General features: G+C 48.4%; 1 protein-coding gene across 1 annotated transcript in view; it reads right to left on the bottom strand.

The window, feature by feature from the left end:
• The window catches only part of Notch2 (notch receptor 2), a 137315-nt gene that overhangs the window by 48315 nt on the left and 66286 nt on the right, over nt 1–22714 (bottom strand). Inside the window, exons 5-7 of the mRNA XM_051165834.1 lie at nt 17160–17282; nt 1572–1805; nt 288–443 (exon numbers count right to left, since the gene is read on the bottom strand). Of these exons, the coding sequence (XP_051021791.1) occupies nt 288–443; nt 1572–1805; nt 17160–17282 (513 nt within the window). The remainder of the gene's footprint in view (nt 1–287; nt 444–1571; nt 1806–17159; nt 17283–22714) is intronic.

Below are 22714 nucleotides of genomic sequence, written 5' to 3'. Positions count from 1 at the left end.
GGAATTGAACCTGGATCCTCTCAAATGTAGGATATAATTAACAGCTGAGCCATCATCCCAGCCCAGGAGCTTTTAGTAAGAATCAAGTCTAGACCTGCCAAAGCATTTATATTTATTTCCCAGAATGGGATATACAGGAAAAGTTGATTGTAAACTATGTACGTGGAATGGGGGGCAGGGGGAGTCAAGGTTTGGGTGTAACAGCTCCTAAAGTACAACACACTCCCACTGAAACACTTGCTGAGCCGACACAACCTCAAAGCCCAGAAAAGATGCCAGCCACTCACCCATGGCACACTCATCTACGTCCTCTGTGCAGTCGGCCCCCTTGTAGCCCTGTGGGCAGGTGCAAATGTACTGGCCATTCAGGGGGTTGGTATCACACAGCGCCCCCTTGTGACAAGGGTTGCTGATGCAGGCATCATCCAGATGGCACAGGAGACCTGTCCCAGGATAGAGCATAAAGAACATACATAAATCTCTCTTAGAGAAAAGCTTTTTTCTTTATCAAAAGTAGGAGAACATAACTTAACATCAAGATCTAGAGGCAATACCCCCTTCCCCTGATCCTACACTAGGGACAGGCCACAGCCTCAGCTGCTGCTGACAGCCTGGGCTGGGCTGGGGCTCTCTGCTAGAGCTCCCAACAGGGCGGGGCATGTAGACACCAAAGCATTAGAGGAGGAAGGTGGGGAAATGGGGACATCCTGCGGAGAGTACCAGCATTAGCAAACAAGAAATAGCAGATGTCCAGTTAACTCTGAATTTCTGATAAATGTGCATCTGTGTCAAGCACGCCATGCTTCCTGTGTTTCCCCCTGTGTTGGCATCCTCCTCCTCGGCACGAGCACGCTACCTAATGACCATGGCCTCGGACAGAGCATCACCTGTCTGTTCTCTCGCGCCACTGACTCACACCACCATTCCTGCATCAGGTGGGGGGGGGGGGAGCGCCAAGTGCCCAGGCATGTGGAAGTGGAGGAGGGAGAAGGCCATGCTAGAGCCTTCCTGCTCGGCAGAGTTCTGGTGGGAACCGGATTTTCCAGTCTGCAGTTGGCCAGGGCTTCTTCCACAAAGCTAGAGGTGTGGCTTTGGGAGAGGCAGAAACATAAGAATGCCTCAAAACTGCTGGGAAGCAGGTTTTCTCGGCTGAAGGACCGTCTGGTGTGTTTGCCTGCACAGTGCTCTGCTACTCCTAAAACTAGAAGCTGTCTGCAGTCTGAAAACTCTTCCTAAGAGATTCTTAGAGGCGCCAAGGTGAAAACAGTCTTATGAATAAATGGGTAGTTCTCCTTAGAATGACTCCACAAAGCCCACAGAAGAGTCATCTGGCCTGGAGTTCTGAGGCGCTTCTCCGACCAAGGTCTTGAGGAAATCTACCGGAGCTGACGGTCTAAGGAAGACAAGTACCCCTTCACTAGCAGACGGCATCCCTGAAGGGTCCTGTGTCACCTCCCTCAGACTGCAACTGACAGCACGCAGACACCACACGGAGGAGAAGGGCAGCAAGTGAAGGCTCATGGCCTCCTCCGCCTGCTGGCTCCCCAGCTCAGTCGTTCTGTCAGCCTTACCTGCCTTTCCCTCAGGACACAAGCAGGAAAAGGAGGCCACACGGTCGATGCAGGTGGAGCCTGGGGTGCAGGAGGCGAAGGCGCAGTCATCGATGTTCTCGCTGCAGTCGTCCCCGCTCCAGCCGTTGACGCACACACAGCCATAGCCTCCATTGCGGTTGGTGCAGGTGCCTCCGTTCTGACAGGCATTGGGCTGCAACAGGCACTCGTCCACATCTTCTGTGCAGAACTGCCCTTTTTGGGGGGAAGAGGCTGGGTTAGGGCCCTCGGGTCATGAATGGTTCGTGCCGTAAGAACCCCTGACTGACCTGCCGGAAGCTGATACAAGTGGCACCCTCGACAGCCCATATTCTCTGACCTTGAGTTATTCAAATTATACAAATCACAACAGAAATGGCCTTTCTAGAAGCTCTGAAAGCATGAAAATTTATCCAGCTAGCCAAGCAAAAGGCAACTTCTGTTGATGCCCTGACTTAAGGAAATTCTTGGGCCAAGAAGTAAAAAAGCAGTGCTGGAGAGGCGGCTCAGCAATTAAGAGCACTGGCTGCTCTTCTGAGAGACCAGGGTTTGATTCCCAGCACCACATAGTGGCTTCACAACCATGTGCAACTCTGGGTCCAGAGGATCGGATGCCCTCCTCTGGCCTCTGATGGCTGACATGTGGTGCACAGACATGCACGCAAGCAAAACAATTATATATGAAAGAAAGAAAGAAAGGAAGGAAGGAAGGAAGGAAGGAAGGAGAGAGAGGGAGAGAGGGAGGAGGAGAGAGAGGGAGAGAGAGAGAGAGAAGAGGGCGGGCAGGTAAGCAATTAAAAGCAGTGAGAGGGGCTGGAGAGATGGCTCAGAGGTTAAGAGTCATCTTAACCTCTTCCAAAGGTCCTTCCAAAGGTCCTGAGTTCAATTCCCAGCAACCACATGGTAGATTATAACCATCTGTAATGAGATCGGGTGTGCAGGCATACATGTGGGCAGAATACTGTATATATTATAAATAAATAGATTTTTTTAAAAAGCAAGGAGAGAAAAGTGTAAGAGATGAAGAAGGGACATAATCAGAAAATAAGGAGGAGTCCCACACACCAAAGTGTAAGGGCTCCTGTTCTGTCTGGATGGTGTTGATGTCGATGTCCTGGCTGTGACACTGCAGTAACCTCACATGATGTCACTACCATGAGACAGTTGGTAAAGGGTCCTAGGTATCTCTCATTAATTCTCACAACCACGTGTGAAGCCACAATGCCTCAAAGTAAAGACCATAACTTTTTAAAAGTTAGGACAAGCAAGAATACAGGAAAAGGACTTAAAACAAGAGCCCCAGTAAAGTATAGACGTGCAATGAAAAGCCGAGAAGGGAGAGTGTGTCTCAGGCTGAGGGGACAGTGTGGGCCACCGCGCTGCCTGGCAGAGTGCACTGAGGGAAGGTGGTGGGCATGTGCTCCTGCAGATGAGCTCTAAGCCCCAGCTACCATGGGGGAGGGGACTCCTGGGAAGGCTCGTGGGCATGGAACAAGGGGATGTCTTGTACTCCTTCCACCAAGGAGGTCATGACCCACAAAGGCAGTCTAGTCCCAGCCACCTGGATTACAAAGCCAGTTAATACACTGGTCTTGTTGAAACTCTTTTAAAGCCAGTTTTGCTTCAAAGGATATCAAAATTAGATTATCGGAATTCTTTTAAACCATAACAAGTTCTGAAACCAAACAGAAAAATGAATTCATTTCCCCTTCATAAATAAATAAACAAACAAAATCTTCAATGAGGAATTGAAAGGGGTATTCTGGTTAGAAGTCTCTTTATGGGGGGGGAAAAAAAGCACAGAATGTTCGAATTTTAAAAATACTCTTGAATTAAAATACTTTGAGTTAAAAAAATACTTTGAATTAAAAAAAAAAAAAAAAAAAAAAAAGCTCTTCCAGTCCCCAGAATATCTGCCAAGTCATATACTGTGCCCAGCTGTGTCATCATCACTTCAAACACGTGCTATGTGAGTCTGGTCTAACCTAACTGACTAGCGCCTCTTCAGCCCAACTTGGCCTTCATCCCCACTACTACAGAACCAACAGAACTGCCACACTTGTACGGAGCTTCAGGCAAGCCCTGGTCTTTCCAGCATAGGCTTGACAGGATATGTGTGGATGCCTGGGGTCTCTCCTAAGAGACCTTCATGCTCCGCCCTTCCCTTCATTTGCAGGCTGCTGAGAGAGCACTTATAACCACATGTAACCTGGCGCTACTACTGGATGCAGGGTGAGCATCTGATCCAAGTTATATCACTGTGTCTCTTTCCAAATTATTGGACTGAAAACACCACGCCATAGGACAGATTAATAAGGTGGCTGTTCTGCAGGGAAAGTGGTAACATGACCCAAAGTGCACAGTTTGTGGAGCTCAAGCTATTGGCTAGTGTCGTCCTTGGGTGAGCCTACTTAGCTGCACAGGTCTGAGCAGGCTCTCTGTGTGCAGCAGGTTTCCTGGTTTGAATGAGGTTCTACCAATCACAACCAAAAGTATCAATGAATCCAGACAGCCTAATTGAGAAGAGGAGGAGCCAGTTAGTAAAGGAGAGAAGAAATGAATGAATTACTGAATGAATGAGTAAGTGAATGAATGATGGAGTGATTGAGCAAGGTAGTAAGCAAAGTAGTGAAAGACTGAGCGAATGATTAAGGAAGAAAGGAAATGAGGAAGTAATGAAAGGAGGGAGTAAACCAGGGAAGAGGTAGAGGAGGAAAGATGGAAGGAAGGTATGCAGAGTGAAGGGAGGGAGAAGGCGAGTAAAGGAGAGACTCAGAGAGGAACAGAGAGCAGCAGGGCGGGGTCAGAGACACAGACACCCACCCAGGGGAGGTGACGTCATTGCAAAACATTCGCCCCCTCATGCTTCTAGCAAAAATGCTACTTCAAAGAATGACAGCTGTGTTATTCGGATACAGGCGGGGCTGAGAAATAAATACACGACCAACAAGGAGGTAAAGGGCTGTTGGGTAATTGCGGAGTTTCGCCTATTACACTTCTACTAACTCCAGCAGCTGTGCTGCCCCTGAACCAGGCTGACGTGTGGAATGCAAGCATGTTCCATGTCACCATTCTTCAGCGAGGCCCTGAGATAAATCTGGGTATGAGACACTATGCTTAAAAATATTTCACATATATTTTAATGTACTGTTGTAAGAGAGACTGGGTAAAAAAAAAAGTAGGTAAAATAATCTTTCCTTGGAAAAGAAACCTGACACTCCTGGGAAACAATACCAATAGCCGGATTGTCTACATTGAGGCAGACTTTGTGAGCTGTCACAAAAGCCATGTCGCTTGTAACTGGACAACAGGCTCAGAAAGGTCAGGCAGGCAGCAAGTACAGGAAAGCTAGGACTGTAACCAACTACCTCGCTCTAAACTTAACCGAGCTCGCCCACACAGAACCGCCTCCGCATGCTACATTGTCCCAAGTGCACAGCATGTGGGGTGGGGGAGGACGTTGTGGGAAGGCGGAGGAGGGGAGGGCGGAGGAGGGAGGGCTGTGAGTCACTCTGCTGGATTAGGGGAAACAACGTACAGCTGCGAAGCACTGCCTGAAATGGGAAAATGGAAATCTGCTTGAGGGATGGGCAGCTCACCGCCTCTTCAGCAACATTGTGGCTATACATTCAGTTGACACTGCTCGTTAGACAAGACGCCTGGACATCTAAGGACACAGCAGCTTAGAAGTAATTTTCTGCAAACCAGATCATTTTTCTCTAAGACTCATTTCTGATGGTTCCCCTCCCGCGTCATACAATTCTGTCACCAAGCTCTATGATTAAAGATGCTGAAAGCGATAGCCAAGATAGTCACTACAATCCTTTGTTCCAACGATTCCAAAGGAATGTCCCCTAGGATGCTGCACTTCATGTCCACACCTAGGATGCTGCACTTCATGTCCACATCCAGTCTGAGCAGGAAACACCCCAAGCAGAAGCCTGCCGTGAGGGAAAGCAAGGCTCATGACAAGCTCCCCAGTTCAGTCAGTGTGGTCGAAACCTCATTCAGGCTAACTCCAAACTTGATCCCCTCTTCTGGCTCCAGCCCTTTTTTGGAGGGGGGGAAGGGGTTAGTCCTGAGGAGTGAACCCAGGGCCTTGCACATGCTAGGCAAATGCTCCACCCCTCCTCAGCTACATCTGCAGCCCCTGATGCCCCCTGGTCCCTGCTCCCAGTTCTCAAAGCCCCGTGAGAAGGCTCAGCTGCCTGAAGACCATCGCTGGGAAAGCGGCAAGGCAGAAGGTCGTGAGAGATTAGGATGGGAACATTTTCAGCCCTGGGTGTGTGCTATGCTTTCTGCCCACAAGGCTTTTCCCATTCCCCCTAGCAAGAAAGCCTTGCCTAGGGTTTGTTGGGGGGGAGATGGGGGGTGCTTACTTCAGAAGGAAGGCACAGGCAGGTTCAGAAGACAGCAGAGGGATGCAGCGCACTCCTGCTGGGGTTAAAGGGGCTGGAGATGGTTTAAGGCTTTGAATTTGAATGTGAGCTCTGGACCTGACCTAACAGGTAAAGGACACATACTGAAGGTTAGTCACCAGTGAGTGCAGGTAGGACAAAGCCAAGGAAGAGAGGGAGAGCACCAAGTTATGAGCTACCTAGCAAATAAAAGCACGCTGTGCAAAGGGAGATTTGTGTTGCTGCCCTGCCCCACCAAGCTACTAAACCATCAGTGCAGACCAGTCCTGGAAGCCCCGGCATCTGGGTCAACACAAACCAGGCTGTCAACTCCCCAAACAGACTGCACAGAGTTCACTGAGGCGAGTCTTTGGAGGACAGTAATCACCTCGTAGTAATTTTCATTTGGAGATGCTGCAAGGCTGCTACCACTTAACCTTGGGACCAAAGCACTGGGCTGCCCGGGGGCCCTCTCCACCTCCCTCTGGCAAAAGGGAGAGAGTAGGGCTTGTTGCTAGCTTCTTCTTTAACTAACACAGCACAGGGGCACAGACTAGTTTGGACTGAGATGTCACACTCACCCGTCTTTAGCTGGTGGGCATTTTTAAACACTAATACCAGCTGACGCTCCTGAGGACGCTCTGAATTGCCACTTGGGCCTGGCGCGTACACTCACACAAGTCCAGCCCTCTCCCTAGACAGCTCTAACCAACAACAGCTCTGGCAGCTCTTCAGATGCTGTTGCCTCTTATGCCAGGGCTCTGCCATCTTATGCTCTCTGTGCCTTTCTACTCACAGGGTTTACTACTCACCATCCCCCCAGGCCTTGCTTGTGACTTAACCATACTCGCAAAGGCCCATCTCCCACAGTGACCCTGCCCCCACAGCCTTCACATCATCTGTCCTGGCACCTGGCAAAGCTTAACTTTATCCCATTGACCCTCATCTCTCCTCCAATTAGACTACAGGCCTCATGAGGACCGGGACCAGATCCGCCATTTATTTCAGAATAAATGCCAGAGACCCTTGGGGTTGGTGAAAACACAGACTTTAGACAGCGACACCTAAAGGGGCAATGAGTGTGAGCACCTGTTCCCCTGGGAGGGTGGGCGTGGCTAAGGTAAGAAGCGGGAAGGGATGTGCAAAGAGGTAAGTGCGTGGGAAGCTCTTGAATTCCTGTGCTAACTAGACTCCTCAAAAACCTTGTTTCCTGCACCATGGCCAATGTCACTTCCTAGGGAGTTCCCAGAATGATCTTAACATATAACCTGGATTGTGCCATTTGCTTCTTTGAACCTTTTGATGACTGCTCTGGCAGGATAAAATTCTATCACTTGTCATGTTTTCTGCTCTCACCTCAAAAACCACCTGCTCCACCGCTTCTTTGTCTGTGTCTCACAGTGGTTGCATCCCTTCACTCTAACAGTAGGATATGTGGGTGCCTGGGCCTGGGGACATGATGACCCTGCCCTCCCCACACAGCTCTAACTCACAGTCTGTATCTGGTGGCACCTTACCTCAGAGACCTTTTCTGCCTAAACGACATGAGTTTTCCCCACAAACAGACCTCACACCCTCTACTAAGCCTGCAAGGTGTTCACTACAGGCCAGATTTTACACATAATCAAATTATTATTTCTCACTACTGTTTACTTCTACTTCAGGACTATCAACTTCAAAGGGAGATGACGACAGTCGTCTACCTCATCGCTGAATCTCACGCCCAGGAAGGCTCATTACTTATTAAATAAGCGACTGTATCTTTCCGTCTCCTCTTATGAAACCATCACAATCTCAATAGAATAAAAACCCTCCTTCCCACATCACCAGAGCGTGCCTCGGTTCTCCTCATTCCCCAGAGTCTCCTTTCAGGCTCATGTACACCCACCAGCTCAGCGGCTCCTCACCCCAGGCCCCTGTCATGGCTGCCACACTACATCTCACTGTCACACCAAGTTCCCCTTGCCTCTGTCCTAATCCTTCTCTATACCCAAGAGCAATCCATGTTGTGGCAACAATTTCCTTCTTAATTGCAGCCTACCCTGTCCCTAAAGATAGCTTCTCAGACAGTGCCCTCCAGCAGAGCTCCTGCAATCTCCCAGTGCTGCCATCGGCATAAGTGTCCATGGACAGAAGGTCCAGTCTCTCAATTCCGACTCTACTACTGGCCTCCAACAGTAAAAAATATGCATGAAATATTTCTAGGTGTGAGGCACCTCCGGAAGTTCTTTCCATTTATTGTTAAATATCATCTTCACAAGTGATGAGCTCAACTTTGCAAAAGTTTCAAACCTAGTCCAGAGTAGAAAATAGGGAAAATTGTCATCAGGAACCATTAGAATATCTAATGTCCCCATTCATTCATTGCTTTAACTGCAAGCAAGCACACACACACATACACACGCACTCACACAAGCTTGCACGCACACACTCACTCGCAGTGTCAGGCCTGGAATTTGTACTGGGATTATCTGTGAATAAAGCAGCCCTGCTTTCTACCTGTAGACTTTCAGGCTAATAGTGGTTATGCCCACACAAACAATGATAACACGGGGTGTCAGATATTTTAATGGGCACCTGTTGCCTCAGGAGAACAGAGGGCTACAGAACAACACTGGGAACTGAAAGCTAAGGGACACCTGGGCAGAGCTGGTCCTGTAAGAGTACATGTGTGGGTGGACGGAAGGGGTGGGGAGCATTTCAGGCAGGAGGACACGCACAAGAGTGAATGAAGAGGGAGTGTGGCTCATTTGAGGCGGTGAAGAGGAATGGGGTGCAGCTGAGTTAAAGGCATGTGTGGATAGTGGGGCGATTCAGTGAGCGCAGGTCCATGCAGCACTCTGCAACTCCATCCCAAAACAAGGAGGCTGCACCGAAGTGGTTAAGCAAAGAAACAGCACATTGATTTGTGTTTGGAAAGCCTGTTCTGCTAGGGGAAGAATAGTCTGAACTCCACCTCACCCCTCCAGGCCACCAGCAAGTTAAAGCACAGAAGAGCTGCAGGCCACCGTGGCCACTATAGCAACAAAGATGTCTGCGGTGCATCTGGGGCAAACCCCGGATGCAGTGGCACCAAAGCATGGCTAGGTTCAGCCTCTGCGGAGAGCTGGGCCAGAGCTGGCACTCAGGAAGCCTACTCCTGGCACAGAGTGTTTTCCAGAGAGGAAAGTGGTGCCAAGGTTCAATTCCCCTGCTGGAAGGCCCACACTTTGGCTCCCTCCCCACTTCTTTAGGCTCCTCGCTGCTAAGCCAAGTGACACAGAAAAGCCCTCACCTCACAGGGAGGTTCAGGGGGAGGGGATCCAAACAGCACATAATTTTTCTATTTACAGGCAAGCAGTTACTCTGCGCAGAGTGAGTAATATGGAAAAACCCAACACGGGGGCTATTAAAAGGTTCTGCAATATGAAGTATGGATGTGTGCCACATATGATTAGATAAAGAGCATGCTGTAAAAATAGTCATGGCCAGGAACTAGTACATTGAGAAAGAATTGCTTCTCTGCTCTCAAGACACTGACATATTTAGGTTCTAAAAAGGAAAAGAAAAAGAAAAACAAAAAGAAAAAGAAATCCAATACAGAACACCAGACTCAATGGAAGGGGCTGAGAAGCCGCAGAGACAGAAAGGATGGAGATACTTGCGTGCTGCAGGAAAGCAGGAAAGCACTGCAAATAAAACTCAGGATCATAGGCTGCGAAGGACAGCACAGAAGACAAGGAACTATAAATCAGGGTTACAGGGGGAAAGTTTAAGATGTTCTCATAAAACGCAAAGCAAAGGGAGAGCAGATTGAAGTAGGGAGAGGGAGGAGCTGAGCTCTGTGGGAGGGGAGGAGCTAGACTTTAAGAGCTTACAAAGAGAACAGCCAGGACAGCAATGCTGATCTTCAAGGAAGAAGCACAGCTTGTGTGGGATGCTGCACTCCCCACAGGCCTCTCCACCAGAAGCGAAGGAGCGATGCCTAAGATCTCAGCATAAATTGGTGACCCAGGAATTCTACACTAGCAAAATGTCATTGTCCATGAAGTCAACTAAACCAAAAGCTTCCAGCTCCCAGTGGCTCTGGGTGTACAACTGCCTGTCCTGAAAAAGTCACATCACTCACAGTTAACTGACTGGAACTGTAGCCAAAATGAAGGAGCCACAGTGGAGATGGCTGTAGCATAACTGCCTGGTTGCACCAAAGATGTACGCACAGCCCAAGATGTTATTTAAGAAGATGCAGTAAAACTTCAAAAGTCCTGCAGGGCAGTGGTAGCTCACGCCTTTAATCCCAGAACTCGGAGGCAGAGGCAGGTGGAGCTCTGTGAGTTCAAGGTTGGCCTGGTCTACAGAGAGAGTGTTCCAGGACACCCAACAATCCTACAAAGTGGATTTTAAATCCAGATTATAAATGTAGATGACACAGAGGACAGGAAGGCGGATCTGAGCCAGCAGCCACTGCCTCACCTCAGCAGGAGTGGCTCTATCAGAAAGTCAAAACAGCAGCGCTGACCAGAATGTGGAGAGCAAGAGCAGGGGTCCCTGGGCCCCGCTGATGGGAATGGCTGTTAGCAAGGAGCTGCCCACAGTCTGAAAACAGAACTATCAGGGGTTAGAGAGATGGTTGAGCAGCTAAGAGCAATAGCTGCTCTTCCAGAGGAAGAGCTGGTTCAATTCCCAGCAATCACATGGTGCCTTACAACCATCTATAACTCCAGTGCCAGGATGTCCAAGGCCTTCTTTTGGCCTCCATGGGCACTGCATGTACTTGGTACATATGTATACATGCAAGCAAAGCACACACGCACATTAAAAACAAAAACAAAACCCAACCCCCCCCCCCAACAGAACTACCACGTGATCCAGCAATTCCAGATGAGGAAATGAAGCCAGTGCATCATGGGGACATCTGCATGTCCATGTTTACTTTAGTACTGTTCATAACAGTCAAGAGATGGCGACAAGAGACGTTTCTATTGCTTGATAATGCGCATGTGGTATGCACACATCATGGAGGGAACATATCTGATATATCACATGTATATGATCAGGGTTAGAAAGATGGCAGTTGCTAAGCTCACATAGTACTTCTTCAGAGGACATGAGTTCAATTCCCAGCCAGCACATCAGGTGGTTCACAACCACCTGTAGCTCCAGCAACAGGAGTACTGTCCACCCTGGCCTCTGTAGACACCTACACTCACGTGTATATACTTACATGCAAGACATATCATACAATTCTTTTTAAAAGAATGTGATCTTGACATTTTGAGTCTCCTTGTTGTCATTCATTCAGTAGCTATCACTTATTAAAAATGGTCCCAGGAACGCCACATACAGTGACACCAGCGATCTACCAGGTGAGCTGGCTCTACCAGCCAGGCAGAGCGCACAGCACCACAGAGGCTGCTACACATGTTGCAGCAGCAGCAGGTTGAGTTGAGCAAGTGACGCCTTTTTGTGGGGCAGCCTGTGACTCAGCGGTGCCACGGGCAACATTCCCTTTCAACCTCTTTTCCCTCCCCCTTCTTAGCTTCCCTCTCTGCACCAACTTCCTCCTCCATTTTCTTAAATGTGCATACTTATCACAATTCAGGCCTAAATCATGCTTTTCTCATTGGACATAGCTTTCCTCAAAAACTATAAATAAATAAATAAATAACTGACAGGCTTGCAATGGAGACTCTAGGCCCCGCCTCTTCTCCATTCTGGCTTCCTGCTAATGTGTTCTGAAAATTTGCTTCAAAGCCAACATCATCTCTGCTCTACTTCTCCTCTTGCTGTCCTCGCCCCACACTGGCCTATTACAGTCAAAGCACACATTCGCTTTTCTCAATCCTCGCTGCATATGTTGATTCTCACCCACCTCTTTCTGAACCTCTCTATTCATGTTTTCTACCTCTTCTTATGGTTTTATGTAGAGTTTCTTCCTCCTTCTTGACAAATTTTACAAGATAGGAATTACCTTTACTTTGTGCCCCTTATAGATTCTCACGGAGTATCCTGGACATGAGAGCTGTTCAGTAGGTCTCTACCATGGAGCTTTCCCACTGCCATTACATAGGAGCTTAAAACAGGTTATACTGCTGGCCTAGAGCGAGGCCCAAACTACATATCCATCAGAAGGCATGGGGGCAGCAGAGCCTTACTGGGCTAGCCCATGCCTTCTCAGCTGTTTCCACCCACATGGCCTCTGGTCAGCTTTAAAGGGGCCTCTAGGATGAGGGTGCTTCAGGTGAAGACCCCGATGATCTGTCCAACTGACAGGAAACCAAAACTGTATGGGAAGGCAGCGTTCCAGAAGTCAGGCTAATGGCCAGTCAGTTCTAACAATTGCTGGACAATGAGAATTTGAGGGGTGGGGTGTGTTTTCCTGTCTGCTCATAGAGGCTGTCTTAGCCCAAGATATGATTAGTTCTCACTTTATTACTGTATAGTCTTACACACACACACACATACACACACACACACACACACACACACACTGGAGGGGGGCTTCCAAGACAACTTGTCACCAATCAGAGGCTTGAGCAGAACAAAGCCACCTCATGCAGCATGTAAACAAGAGGACAGACTCCATTCCCAAAGCCAGGAGCCCATGGCCCACCTCTGGCAAAGCATTCCTATGTTCAGGCCACAGGAGGAGGAGAAGGAATCATGGCTTAGGGAGCTAAGAGAAGACGCAGTCAGTTTCATTTGACTCAAATCTACCTAGCTTTCATTGTTTGCTTCTGCTTTATGTCCCAGAGCAGCATTCTGAGCCCAAGCCGAAATTACATTTCTGGATTAATAACGAGAGCAGGAAAATCAATCACGTGTGCCCCGGGAATGAACCCAAAACCAAAACCAGCCACACAGAGGAATCTGTGAGCTGAGCTTGGAGTCAACTGTAATTCTGAAGGAAATGAGCCTTTAAGAAGAAAACTCAAATAGCAATCTATGTAGACAAAGCATTAATCTACACTGCCCTAATAAATTTGGGGGCCTTTTAAGGCTCCCTCGTTCCCTGGACATTTGCCAGAGCAGAGCTGCTCTGATAAGATGGCAGGAGGCCAAAGGCTGCATAATAAAGGTGACTGGGTTCAGCCCGCACCAAACCCTCAGCTGCATTTTCCCGCTGAAGGACATCTACGAGCAAGTCCGACCCACCCCCGGCACACCTGAGCATAGCTGCCTAGTCCTGGAGGCTTGTAGACTGAAAACACTCACTAGTGACTACAGGTGAAAAGGCCTGGACTGAGCTACAACAGTCCCACCCATACCCTGGGGAGGAACAACCACAGAACAGGTCACAACAAGGCCAATATGCTCACTATGGACCACCCAGATGGGCATACCACAGCAGTGCAGCTCTTGCACACCCCTCTGCAGCTACAGCAGCACCTCCCACACAAAGACAACAGAGGCACAGGTGTGGTTCTAAAACTCCCAAAGCCACTTTAAAAAAAGAAAAACAAAAGGTGAAATTAACCCTTAGCATTGTTTTCTTAAACTCAATCTATCATCTCTAAACATTCCCAAGTGGGGATGGTTTATCTTTTTCATACTAGCATCCTCAAAACCAGGTACTCTGCGGCAACTATCACACACCTGAATTCAGACTAGTTCCATTTCACTTGCTGTCTGGCGCGTGACTCGTGGCTGCCACAATAATCGGCTCCAGAGATTCATCATGACCGTTATTGAAGAAATACAAAGGCCACAAAATTTGCTACTGTACACTGATTCTCAAGACCTACCAAAGAGCAAATAACATATGTGGATTGTAAGGCCACCAAGCCCAAGAAGAAGACTTCCTAACTGCAAACCAACCATGAAGAGAGCTGGAGATGTTTCTACCCTTGAAATCTACAGCTGCAAAACACGGTAAGTGCGTGTGCACTCACAGAACTACTCACAAAACTACTGCTTAGGCTCTCCTCACTGAGTATGGAGTGAACTCCCAATTCTGCAGGATGTTTCCAGTCCAGGCGGATAGAAGCCTCATTTCCTCTCCCACTAGTCCCTTTCAGCCCCTCCTTGTCCATCAACCGCCAGGAAGGCAGCCCACGCTTCAACGCTGCAGCTGGGAGCCACAGGAGACACCACCACGAACACAGGTGTAACAGGCTCTTAGGGACAGGCCAAGAGGCGGCACACTGAAAGTGAGCCGTTCACACGGCATGAACTTCTAACCTGAGTCACCAGCAAAGTCCTCAAGAAGGGAAAACAAAAACAGCCAATCACACAATCCTAGAGTAATGAAATTAGAAAATGAACTTTTGACCATTAAAGGGAATTTAATGGTCTTTATACTTAAAAGATTGGGGGTGAGAGGCACATCACAGAGCCAACTTGGTAAGGAAATAAAGACCACAGATTTGGAAGTCAATAGCACTATTTATTTGCTAAGAACAAATGATTTAATTCCTTTAAATATGCATCATCATCTAGAAAGAAGACTGTTCAATAGGTTATACTCCTAACAGGAAATATACAAATATACAAAACAGTGAACTAGCACATTAAGACACTAACGTATCTAACCCTGAGCTGAAGCCCCACTCTTTCCTGTCATTTATGTATGTACGAACCCAGTGCTTTAACAGCAATAAAAACAGGGCTCCTGGGACACAAACTACCTCTGCATTCTCAGCATTGGCAGAAACCAGGCAGTACAGTCCAGCTACCAAAGTCTGTCAGGGCACTAACTGCTGTCATCATGGCTCAACCACCTGTCACCCCATCTCTCCACCACAAGAAGTAGCTAACAGGATCAGTACAGCGGTGGAGCATGCCACAGTGAGATCAGCCAGAGGGGAGCAGGAACTCAGCCTAGACACAGGGAACAGAGGGCTTCCTGGGAGTGAGCAGCTGAGTCAGGTAGGGGGCAGAGACGGCCAGTTAGCGGAGGGCAGGATGTGAGCACGGTTGTGCAGACGGGACTGTGAGCAGAAGCACTAGGACGAGAAGAGGTGGTGGACACACGTGGAGAAGACACGGGGCATGGCACTTCACACAGGCAAGGAAGAGCTTGGATTTCAACCTACGGATGGGCACAACCTTGTCTTTGGAAATCAAAGAAACAGCACAAGGGAAGGAGGACGCAGACCAGAGGCTGAGAACCACTGCATGACAGTGATCAGAAGAAATAAAAACTGCCTGAGGAAACTTCTCCATTTACCTCCAGGCCCTTTCTACAGGTACAAAGTAACCTGGAGAACAACACTCTGAAAAGAAGATTGCCATTGCAAGAAAGCACTGACTGGGCACGCTGGTGTAAAACATCATTTCTCGGAAAACGCATCCTAACATCACACTTCCAGAATCAAGAATGGAGCAGGCAGCCCAGTGTGGTATCAGGGGAAGAGTAGGTTCTGGAGTTACAGCACTGTTTAGTGAGCACTGCACCATGAGCTAACGTCACAAGGATGCACAGGTGTCCAGAACTGAGGCCTGGCAAGTTCTCAGCCCACCCCTGGACCGTCTTCAGAAAGGCAGAGTCAAGCTTAGCAGTAACTATTCTCAAGTAATTGACTTCCTGGCAATTTTTAGGCTAGAAAAAAACATGGCTTCTGAAAAATTTACCACAAGAATAGTGAGAGCTAGAGCGAGAAGACAGTCTGACAGGACATGCCAGGAATGAAGTCCCAGGCCAGGACGTCATGAGGAAACCCTGCGGAAGTCCAACTCTAGACCTGTGGGAAAGAAAGCGCTGAAAAGACTGGGATTAGAAGCAGAATTGCAGGCCCTTCCAGAAAACAATCACACTGCTACGTTTTAAATCCTCTTGAGATTTTTCTATCCATGCTCTATAGCAGTGAGGTACTCTAAATAATTATATACTTCAGAAAAAGGAAAGCAATTCAGAGACCCAGAGAGCCTGGCTGCTTTTTGCAGGAGACAGTCTTTCGGTCCTCTGGGCACGTTAACTCACTCCCTTCCCTTCCACTTTAAGCTAATCAATTTCTCTCAAAAAGGCTCAGTTCAGACACCTGAGACAGTACAGAGGGGACAGCTCCTGTTACATAAGCCTCATGGCTACAGTTCAGTCCCAAGGACCCACATGGAGGAAAGGGAGTAAAAAGAAACAACCTGGAGGTGCCCTCCGACCTCCAGATGCAACCATGGAGCGCGCGCGTGCACACACACACAGACATATACATACACATACATATACACAATATACATACACACATACACACAGATATACACATATGCACACACACATACACGTATACATGCATAGATATACACAGGTACACATACACACATACAGACACATATACACACATGCATACATATACACAGATACACACACATACACACACAAGTGCATGTACACAGATATATAAAAATGTGACGGTGGAGTGGGGGTGGAAGGGCCTCACTGTGTAGCTCTGGCTGCCCTGGAACATGCTGCGTAGACTAGGCTGGCCTCAAACTTACAGCGATCTACCTACCTCTGCCTCCCAAGTGCTGGGGTTAAAAGTGTGCACCGTCATGCCTGACATAATTAATATTTTAAAGGCTTAGTTCTTCATTTCCTAGCCAGTTCCTGTCTCTACATCAATCACAGATAAACAGGTCAACATGAACAAAGCCAAATGTCCGCATAGGATCACTCACATTTCAAAATAAGTTAAAAACCTAAGACCACACAAGAAACTTCAAAAAGGCTGCAGATTTAAGCAAAGCTGTTCTACTATGTCAGTGGTAGGAAAAAAATTGCTTTAAATCTCTGTGCAAAAAGGGGTACAAGAAAGGCGAAGATACACTAGAGTTGATGTCACCAAGAGTCCCTGCTCATTACCCTGGCAATGACATGGGTCAGATGCCTGTCCAGGACAACCGTAAGCTCTGGGTTCTTAAGGGGTGCAGTTTGTTGTGCGTCAAAGTGGGGGGTTTTGCCTCTCAAATACCTACTGAGCATGTTCTGTGTCTGGACCACATGCTGCCGATGCTAAGCTCTGCTTTCCAGCCCAGCATAGCACTTGTCCCGGCTCTGAGCTCAGAGCTGTTGCCCAGTGAGTGGGCCCAGGACAACCAGGGGTGAGCACACCCAAAGGCCTGGCAGTGGGCGCCAGGATCCATGCACACTCTGGTCGCTAAGCGCCCTGTAGTAACATGTGCACGTACCCTTTACTGAGAGTTTTCTCTGCCACATGCCGTACGCTATCTACCATGGTGGATTCGCCCCTGCACCTACCTGTCCACTGAGGGGGGCAGCGACAGTTGTAAGTATTGACTCCGTCCACACACACCCCTCCATTCTGACACTTGTGGTTAGGGCAGTCGTCAATATTCCTCTCGCAGGTGCTCCCTTCAAAACCTGGCAAGAGAACAAGAAAAGAAAATGAGAATTCACAAGCCATCGTGTGCTGCTTTCGCTCTTAGGACACCACCAAAGGACAGGACTGCTCCGTGACTTCGTACATCCCCGCAGCTGCACCACAAAGCCATGCTGCACGAGAAATGCCCAATCCTGGATTCCTTGGCCTTGAGCACAGCTAGATGCTCAAAATGACTCATTAGGCCTCCTCGTGCCTTCATGGCTACCTCACAGTTACTGCTGTGACATAGAATCAGAAGAGACAAATGTGCACTTGGGACAACCATTAACTGGTTCCAAGCACCAAGGTATTGGATTTTCCCTAGCGCCTGTCTCGACTCCTATAAAGGACAGATCAATCAAAGAACAGTTAATTAATTAAATTTTAGTCCTTGGGTCTGCACACAGAGCTTGATGGTGCTTGTCTAGAACACACAGATACTAGTTTCAAACCCCAGCACCACACACACACTCACACACACACACACACACACACTCACACACACACACTCACACATGGACACACACACACTCACACACACACGGACAAACACACACTCACACTCACACTCTCACACACACACACGGACACACACATGGATACACACACACTCTCACACACACACATGGACACACACACACACTCTCACACACACACACACACACACACACGGACAGCGAGGGGGTAGAAAGGGAAAGAGAAAAGTAGGAAGGAGAGGGAAGGAGGAAGGAGAGAGGGAGAAAAAGAAAGTGGGCATGTGTGTGTGAGAATAGAAAAGGGAGGTGGATCAGCCAAGGGAAACAGAAGGAGGAACCCATTACTGCACATGCGGATTTTAAGAAGAAATGAAAATATTATGAAGACTTCAATTTTACCTAACTCAAAAATAAAATATTAACAAACAAATAAATAGGAGAAGAAAACAGAGTTGTCACAAGAATTTAAGTCTCCATCTTTTTCTTTCCCCTTGGAGGATTCCAGAACTGGGTGGGTGGGAGGCCACAGGGGAGACAGTGAACTTGAGGCATGAAGGGCTGAGCCGAGCCACCCTGAGGCTGTTCAACGCACAGCCTCACACACCGTGAGTCAGCTTCAGGCGGCCAGTGAGGGCTGCATCCACCTGCCCAGCCTGCCCTTCTGGACTGGCAAGAGCCGCATCATGAATAAAGTCCTTGTCGACAGAACATGCTTTGGGAGAGGTGGCCCTGTAACTAAAATGGCCAGCCTTTACCCATTTTTCAGCCTTTTCCTGTTCTTCTCCACATAAAGGCTCCAATGCTGGCACTGCTTCTGTCTCCCCAATGTCCCCATGTTCTGAAAACCAACTCTAGAGCACTACACCTTACCCTAAGGCCTGTGGGGCGTCCCTCTGTCATTTTCACCCAGTGCCCCTCCTTCTGTCTGGGACATAGCCTCTGAACTAATGCAGAGGAGCCTGGCCAGCTGAGAAGAGTCCAGTGAGCGGCCATTGAAAGCACAGTGTGCCGGGACACTGGGACTCCCTCCACTCAGATTTCCTTATTCAAAACACTCACTGTGCTACCTCAGATGCCGGGGATCAGCAGAGTGATAGGCAGAACCCCCGTTTATGGGACACAGACATCAATCACACCTTGCTCAGTTCTTTCCTACAACAGCTACTATGGACTCCACGTTCTATTTGCCGTGCTGGACCATGCCTGTTATCTGACTGACAGCCATGTAAGTGAGTTTAAATTGAGTACCCAAAACACTACCCAGAAATCACCTTATAGAAGACAGAAATACTTTAAAGCAAGTGTGGGAACGACGGTGGAAACATACACTTAGATTTTTGGAAATGAAAGTCTGACACTGGACCACTGCATGGAAGATGCTGAACTGCTGAAGTGCACTCCTGAGTAGGATGCCAGGGCCTCCTGACTACAGCGCGACCACACAGCAGCTGGCGGATGGAGCGTAGGGCCGTGTTCCTGACGTAGGGCTCTTCCCGAAGCCGTTCTTTAGGAAGGTTCAAGTCAGGGTTTTGGTGGTGGGCGAGGGCTGGCCTACCACTACCAGAACTTATGTGGCCAGGTGATGTTTTAGAACTTGTGAAAGCCGTGGTCCCGGTTGGACGTTTTGTCAATTTGATACAAGCTAGAGCTATCTAGGAATATTATTCTTAGTTGGGAAAATGTTTCCAAAAGACTGGCACGTAAACAACTCTGTGGGCATTTTCTTGGTTAATGATTTGATGTGGGGGAGCTCAGTGCGCTGTTGGGAGTGTCAAATGTATAAAGGTAGTTCTGGGACGTATAAGAAAGCAGGCTGAGCAAGCCGGTGAGCGGCCCTCCTACACAGCCTCTGGCCCAGTGCCTGCCCTCAGGCTCCTGCCCGGACTTCCTCTGATGACAGACTGCGATGTGGAAGTGTACGCCAAATAAACCCTTTCCTCCCCAGCTTGCATTTGGTGATGGTGTTTTGTCCCAGCAACAGGAACCCTAAGAAAATCATCCCCTCCCCGACTTCGTCTCTCATGATGAAGACTAAACAAGGCAGCAGGCTAGTAGCAACGCCTTGTAGCGCAGGGGCAAAGAACATTGGGGCCCTGCCGTTGTACTAGCCAGGGTTACAACTCACTGCATTGGCCAATCGTACAAACTAAGAAACAGAAACACTTCAACCAAAGCAGAGGAAGCAGGAAAGACAATGTTCCCACAGCTGATTATTTTCAGGATGGTGCTTCCATGGCAATGGGTGAGCAGGGGAGATGGAAACGGGGATGAGTTTGAATTTAGTTTGTTAGAAGCCAAGGCTCAGAGGTCGGACTCCCTGTGTGCAGCTCTCTGGCTGGCCACAGTCACTGAGGAGGACCCAGCACAGCACCTCCTCCTTCAGCCCTGTGGAGAGGAGACTCACAGGACCTAGCTCCAAATGTTCATGAGTTCCATGTAAAGGACACTTGATTTAGCCAATCGGATGTCCACAAGTGCAAAGGTGAACTTGGTTGGACTCACGTGCACCTAAAAATTAATTTAAAACATCTAAGAGGCCTGGTTCAGCCGTCTCATACCTGTGGGTCACGACCCCTTTGGGGGTCAAAAAGACCCTTTCACAGGGGTCATATATCAAGTATCATGTATACGAGATATTTATGTTATGACTCATAACAGTAGCAAAATTACAGTTATGAAGTAACAAAGAAAATAATTTTATGGTTGGGGGAGGGGGGGGTCACCACAACATGAGGAACTGTATTAAAGGGTTTCAGCATTAGAAAGGTTGAGAACCATTGGTCTAGATGAAGATGCTAAAATTATTTTTTAAAAAAGTACTGGAGGAATAGGAGTGAATCTTTCTAACTTGAGCTAAGCAAAGCTTGTTTAACTATGGCCAAAAGCAGCAAAAGGAAAGCAGACTCTCTCAGAACATCTGAGCAACAAGAGAAAGGGCAGCAGAGGGTCCTGCGAGCATAAATGCAGTAAGATTTGTAGCTAGGGTATTTATATAGCATAACAAAAAGCACAAATAACCTGATCACAAAACAATAAAGGCTCTCAGTGAGCAGTGAGCACAAGGGCCGCCGCAGCCATCAGGGAGGCGCAAAGCAGAACAAGCAGAGGCCTGACTTCTCATCCATTGGGCTGTGGCGATCAGAACGCCAGATGTGCCAAGTGCCGAGCCAGATGTGGTAGCTGGAATACTAGCTCGCTCCTATGGGAGTGTAGAGCAGTGTGGCTACTTTGCAATGCAGTGTGGGTCTGGCCATTTCTGAAAGGCTAGTGTTACCACGTGACTCAGCAACTCCACTCCGAGGCAGAGACCAACAGAAGGTGAAAACACAGACCAGCACAAAACATGCTTAAGAGCACTCACAACAGAACACGGGGGTCAAAACGCCAATCACCTGAGAAATAAAATACAGCAAGCCTGTGCCAGGGAATAGTAGCTAGCAAGAAAGGGAAAGGCATGCCAATGCATCCTATGGTGTTGGAGAACACCAAAGTCACGTTGAGTGAATGAGACCAGCTATAGCTGCCCACACAGCACACGTTTCCATCTATACAAAATGCCCATGATAGGCAAATAGAGTCACAAGTCCATCAACAGTCACCAAGTGCAGAAGGGAGTTAGGAAGAATGGGCAGCATGCAATCGCCGGTATGCTGTTCTCCTGGAGCCTGGAAAAATCACGACATTGGAGAGCCACTAAACTGCGCATTTATAAGGAGAAATTGTATGGTGTGTAAAATCCTATCTCAATACACCTGTTAGTCTAGGGAACGCTCTTAAACATATGAGCTCACACTATTTTGCATCAAGGGGATTAGAGCATCCGCTAGGGCTCATCTCCTTTAAGCCTCTTATATTACAAATGCGGAAGCTGAGGGCCACTCAGGGTTGGCTGCGCCCACTAGCTCAGGACTGCACAGCAAGTGAACAGCACCTAGGAGGGAACCAGAACGCTACCCAGTGTTAGTCAGCATGCTTTGTGACCCTAGCCCTTCCCTTCAACAGCCTGAAAAATCAATCTTAGGTCAAACATGCCCAGGTCTGAGCAAAGGCAAGCCACATTCACTCCTCATGAGTAATGCTTTAAAAAAAAAAAAAAAAAAACACAGATGCAGAGACAAATAATCACATTACACTAGCTAAAGATCTAGAACTCTTTCTGAAAAGGGCTAGCAGATTCTTGGAAGAAATTGTCTGTACAAAAGTGGAGGAAGAGACAATAAATTACAGCTATCATTTCTTAAAAACGTTTCAGGTGTGGAGGAGGAGGAGGAAGAGTAACACACTGCTCAGAGGTAGCAGGAGGTAGCTGGGTGTCAGAGTCACAGGGGGCTCCCACAGTCGCACTAAAAGGAGTCCACTCCTGAAGGCCAACTGGCGTCCTTAAAAGGCCAAAAGGAAAAAATTAAACTTAGAAGGCCCATTTTCAGAGCGTGCCTTTATGAAAGAAACTGTGGGCCACTCTGCTGAGCAGCACTCACAGAGAGGGACGGGCAGAAAGCCTTTGAAGTCCTCCCACGCAGGGAGCAGCTCTAGCAGCAGAGCTGGTGTCTTCCAGTCTTCGGGCCCTCTGTGTGAGGGTGGAGAACAGCGAGGAGGAGAAAAGGAAAAGCAGAGACACGGCGCCCGGGCTGGACTCGGAGTCCCGGGACGTCCCGGGAAGCTGGGAGTGAGGAACGGCACAGAAGCAAGAGGAGCCCCATCTGTTTCCTGGAACGCAGTTTCCCAGAAGCGAAGCTGAGGCCATGATGAGAACATGCAAGAGACCAGCACGTGCTCCTGAGTGTCAGCCTGCACCCTTACAAGGGAGAGGTTTCATTGACAGCAGTGGACAAACCAGATGGCATTCTGAGAAGTCACAGTCTAGAGAGATGGAGAAGAAAAGGCAAAAGGGCCAGTCCTCCGAGGACTGTCTATTCCAACTGTGAACATCTCTTTGTTGCCCAAGCTGGACCACT

This window comes from Acomys russatus, chromosome 23 (assembly GCF_903995435.1).
Source record: "Acomys russatus chromosome 23, mAcoRus1.1, whole genome shotgun sequence".
NCBI lineage: Eukaryota > Metazoa > Chordata > Mammalia > Rodentia > Muridae > Acomys > Acomys russatus.
The sequence above is the reverse complement of the archived record's forward strand: the minus strand, read 5'-3'. Positions and strand labels throughout refer to the sequence as shown.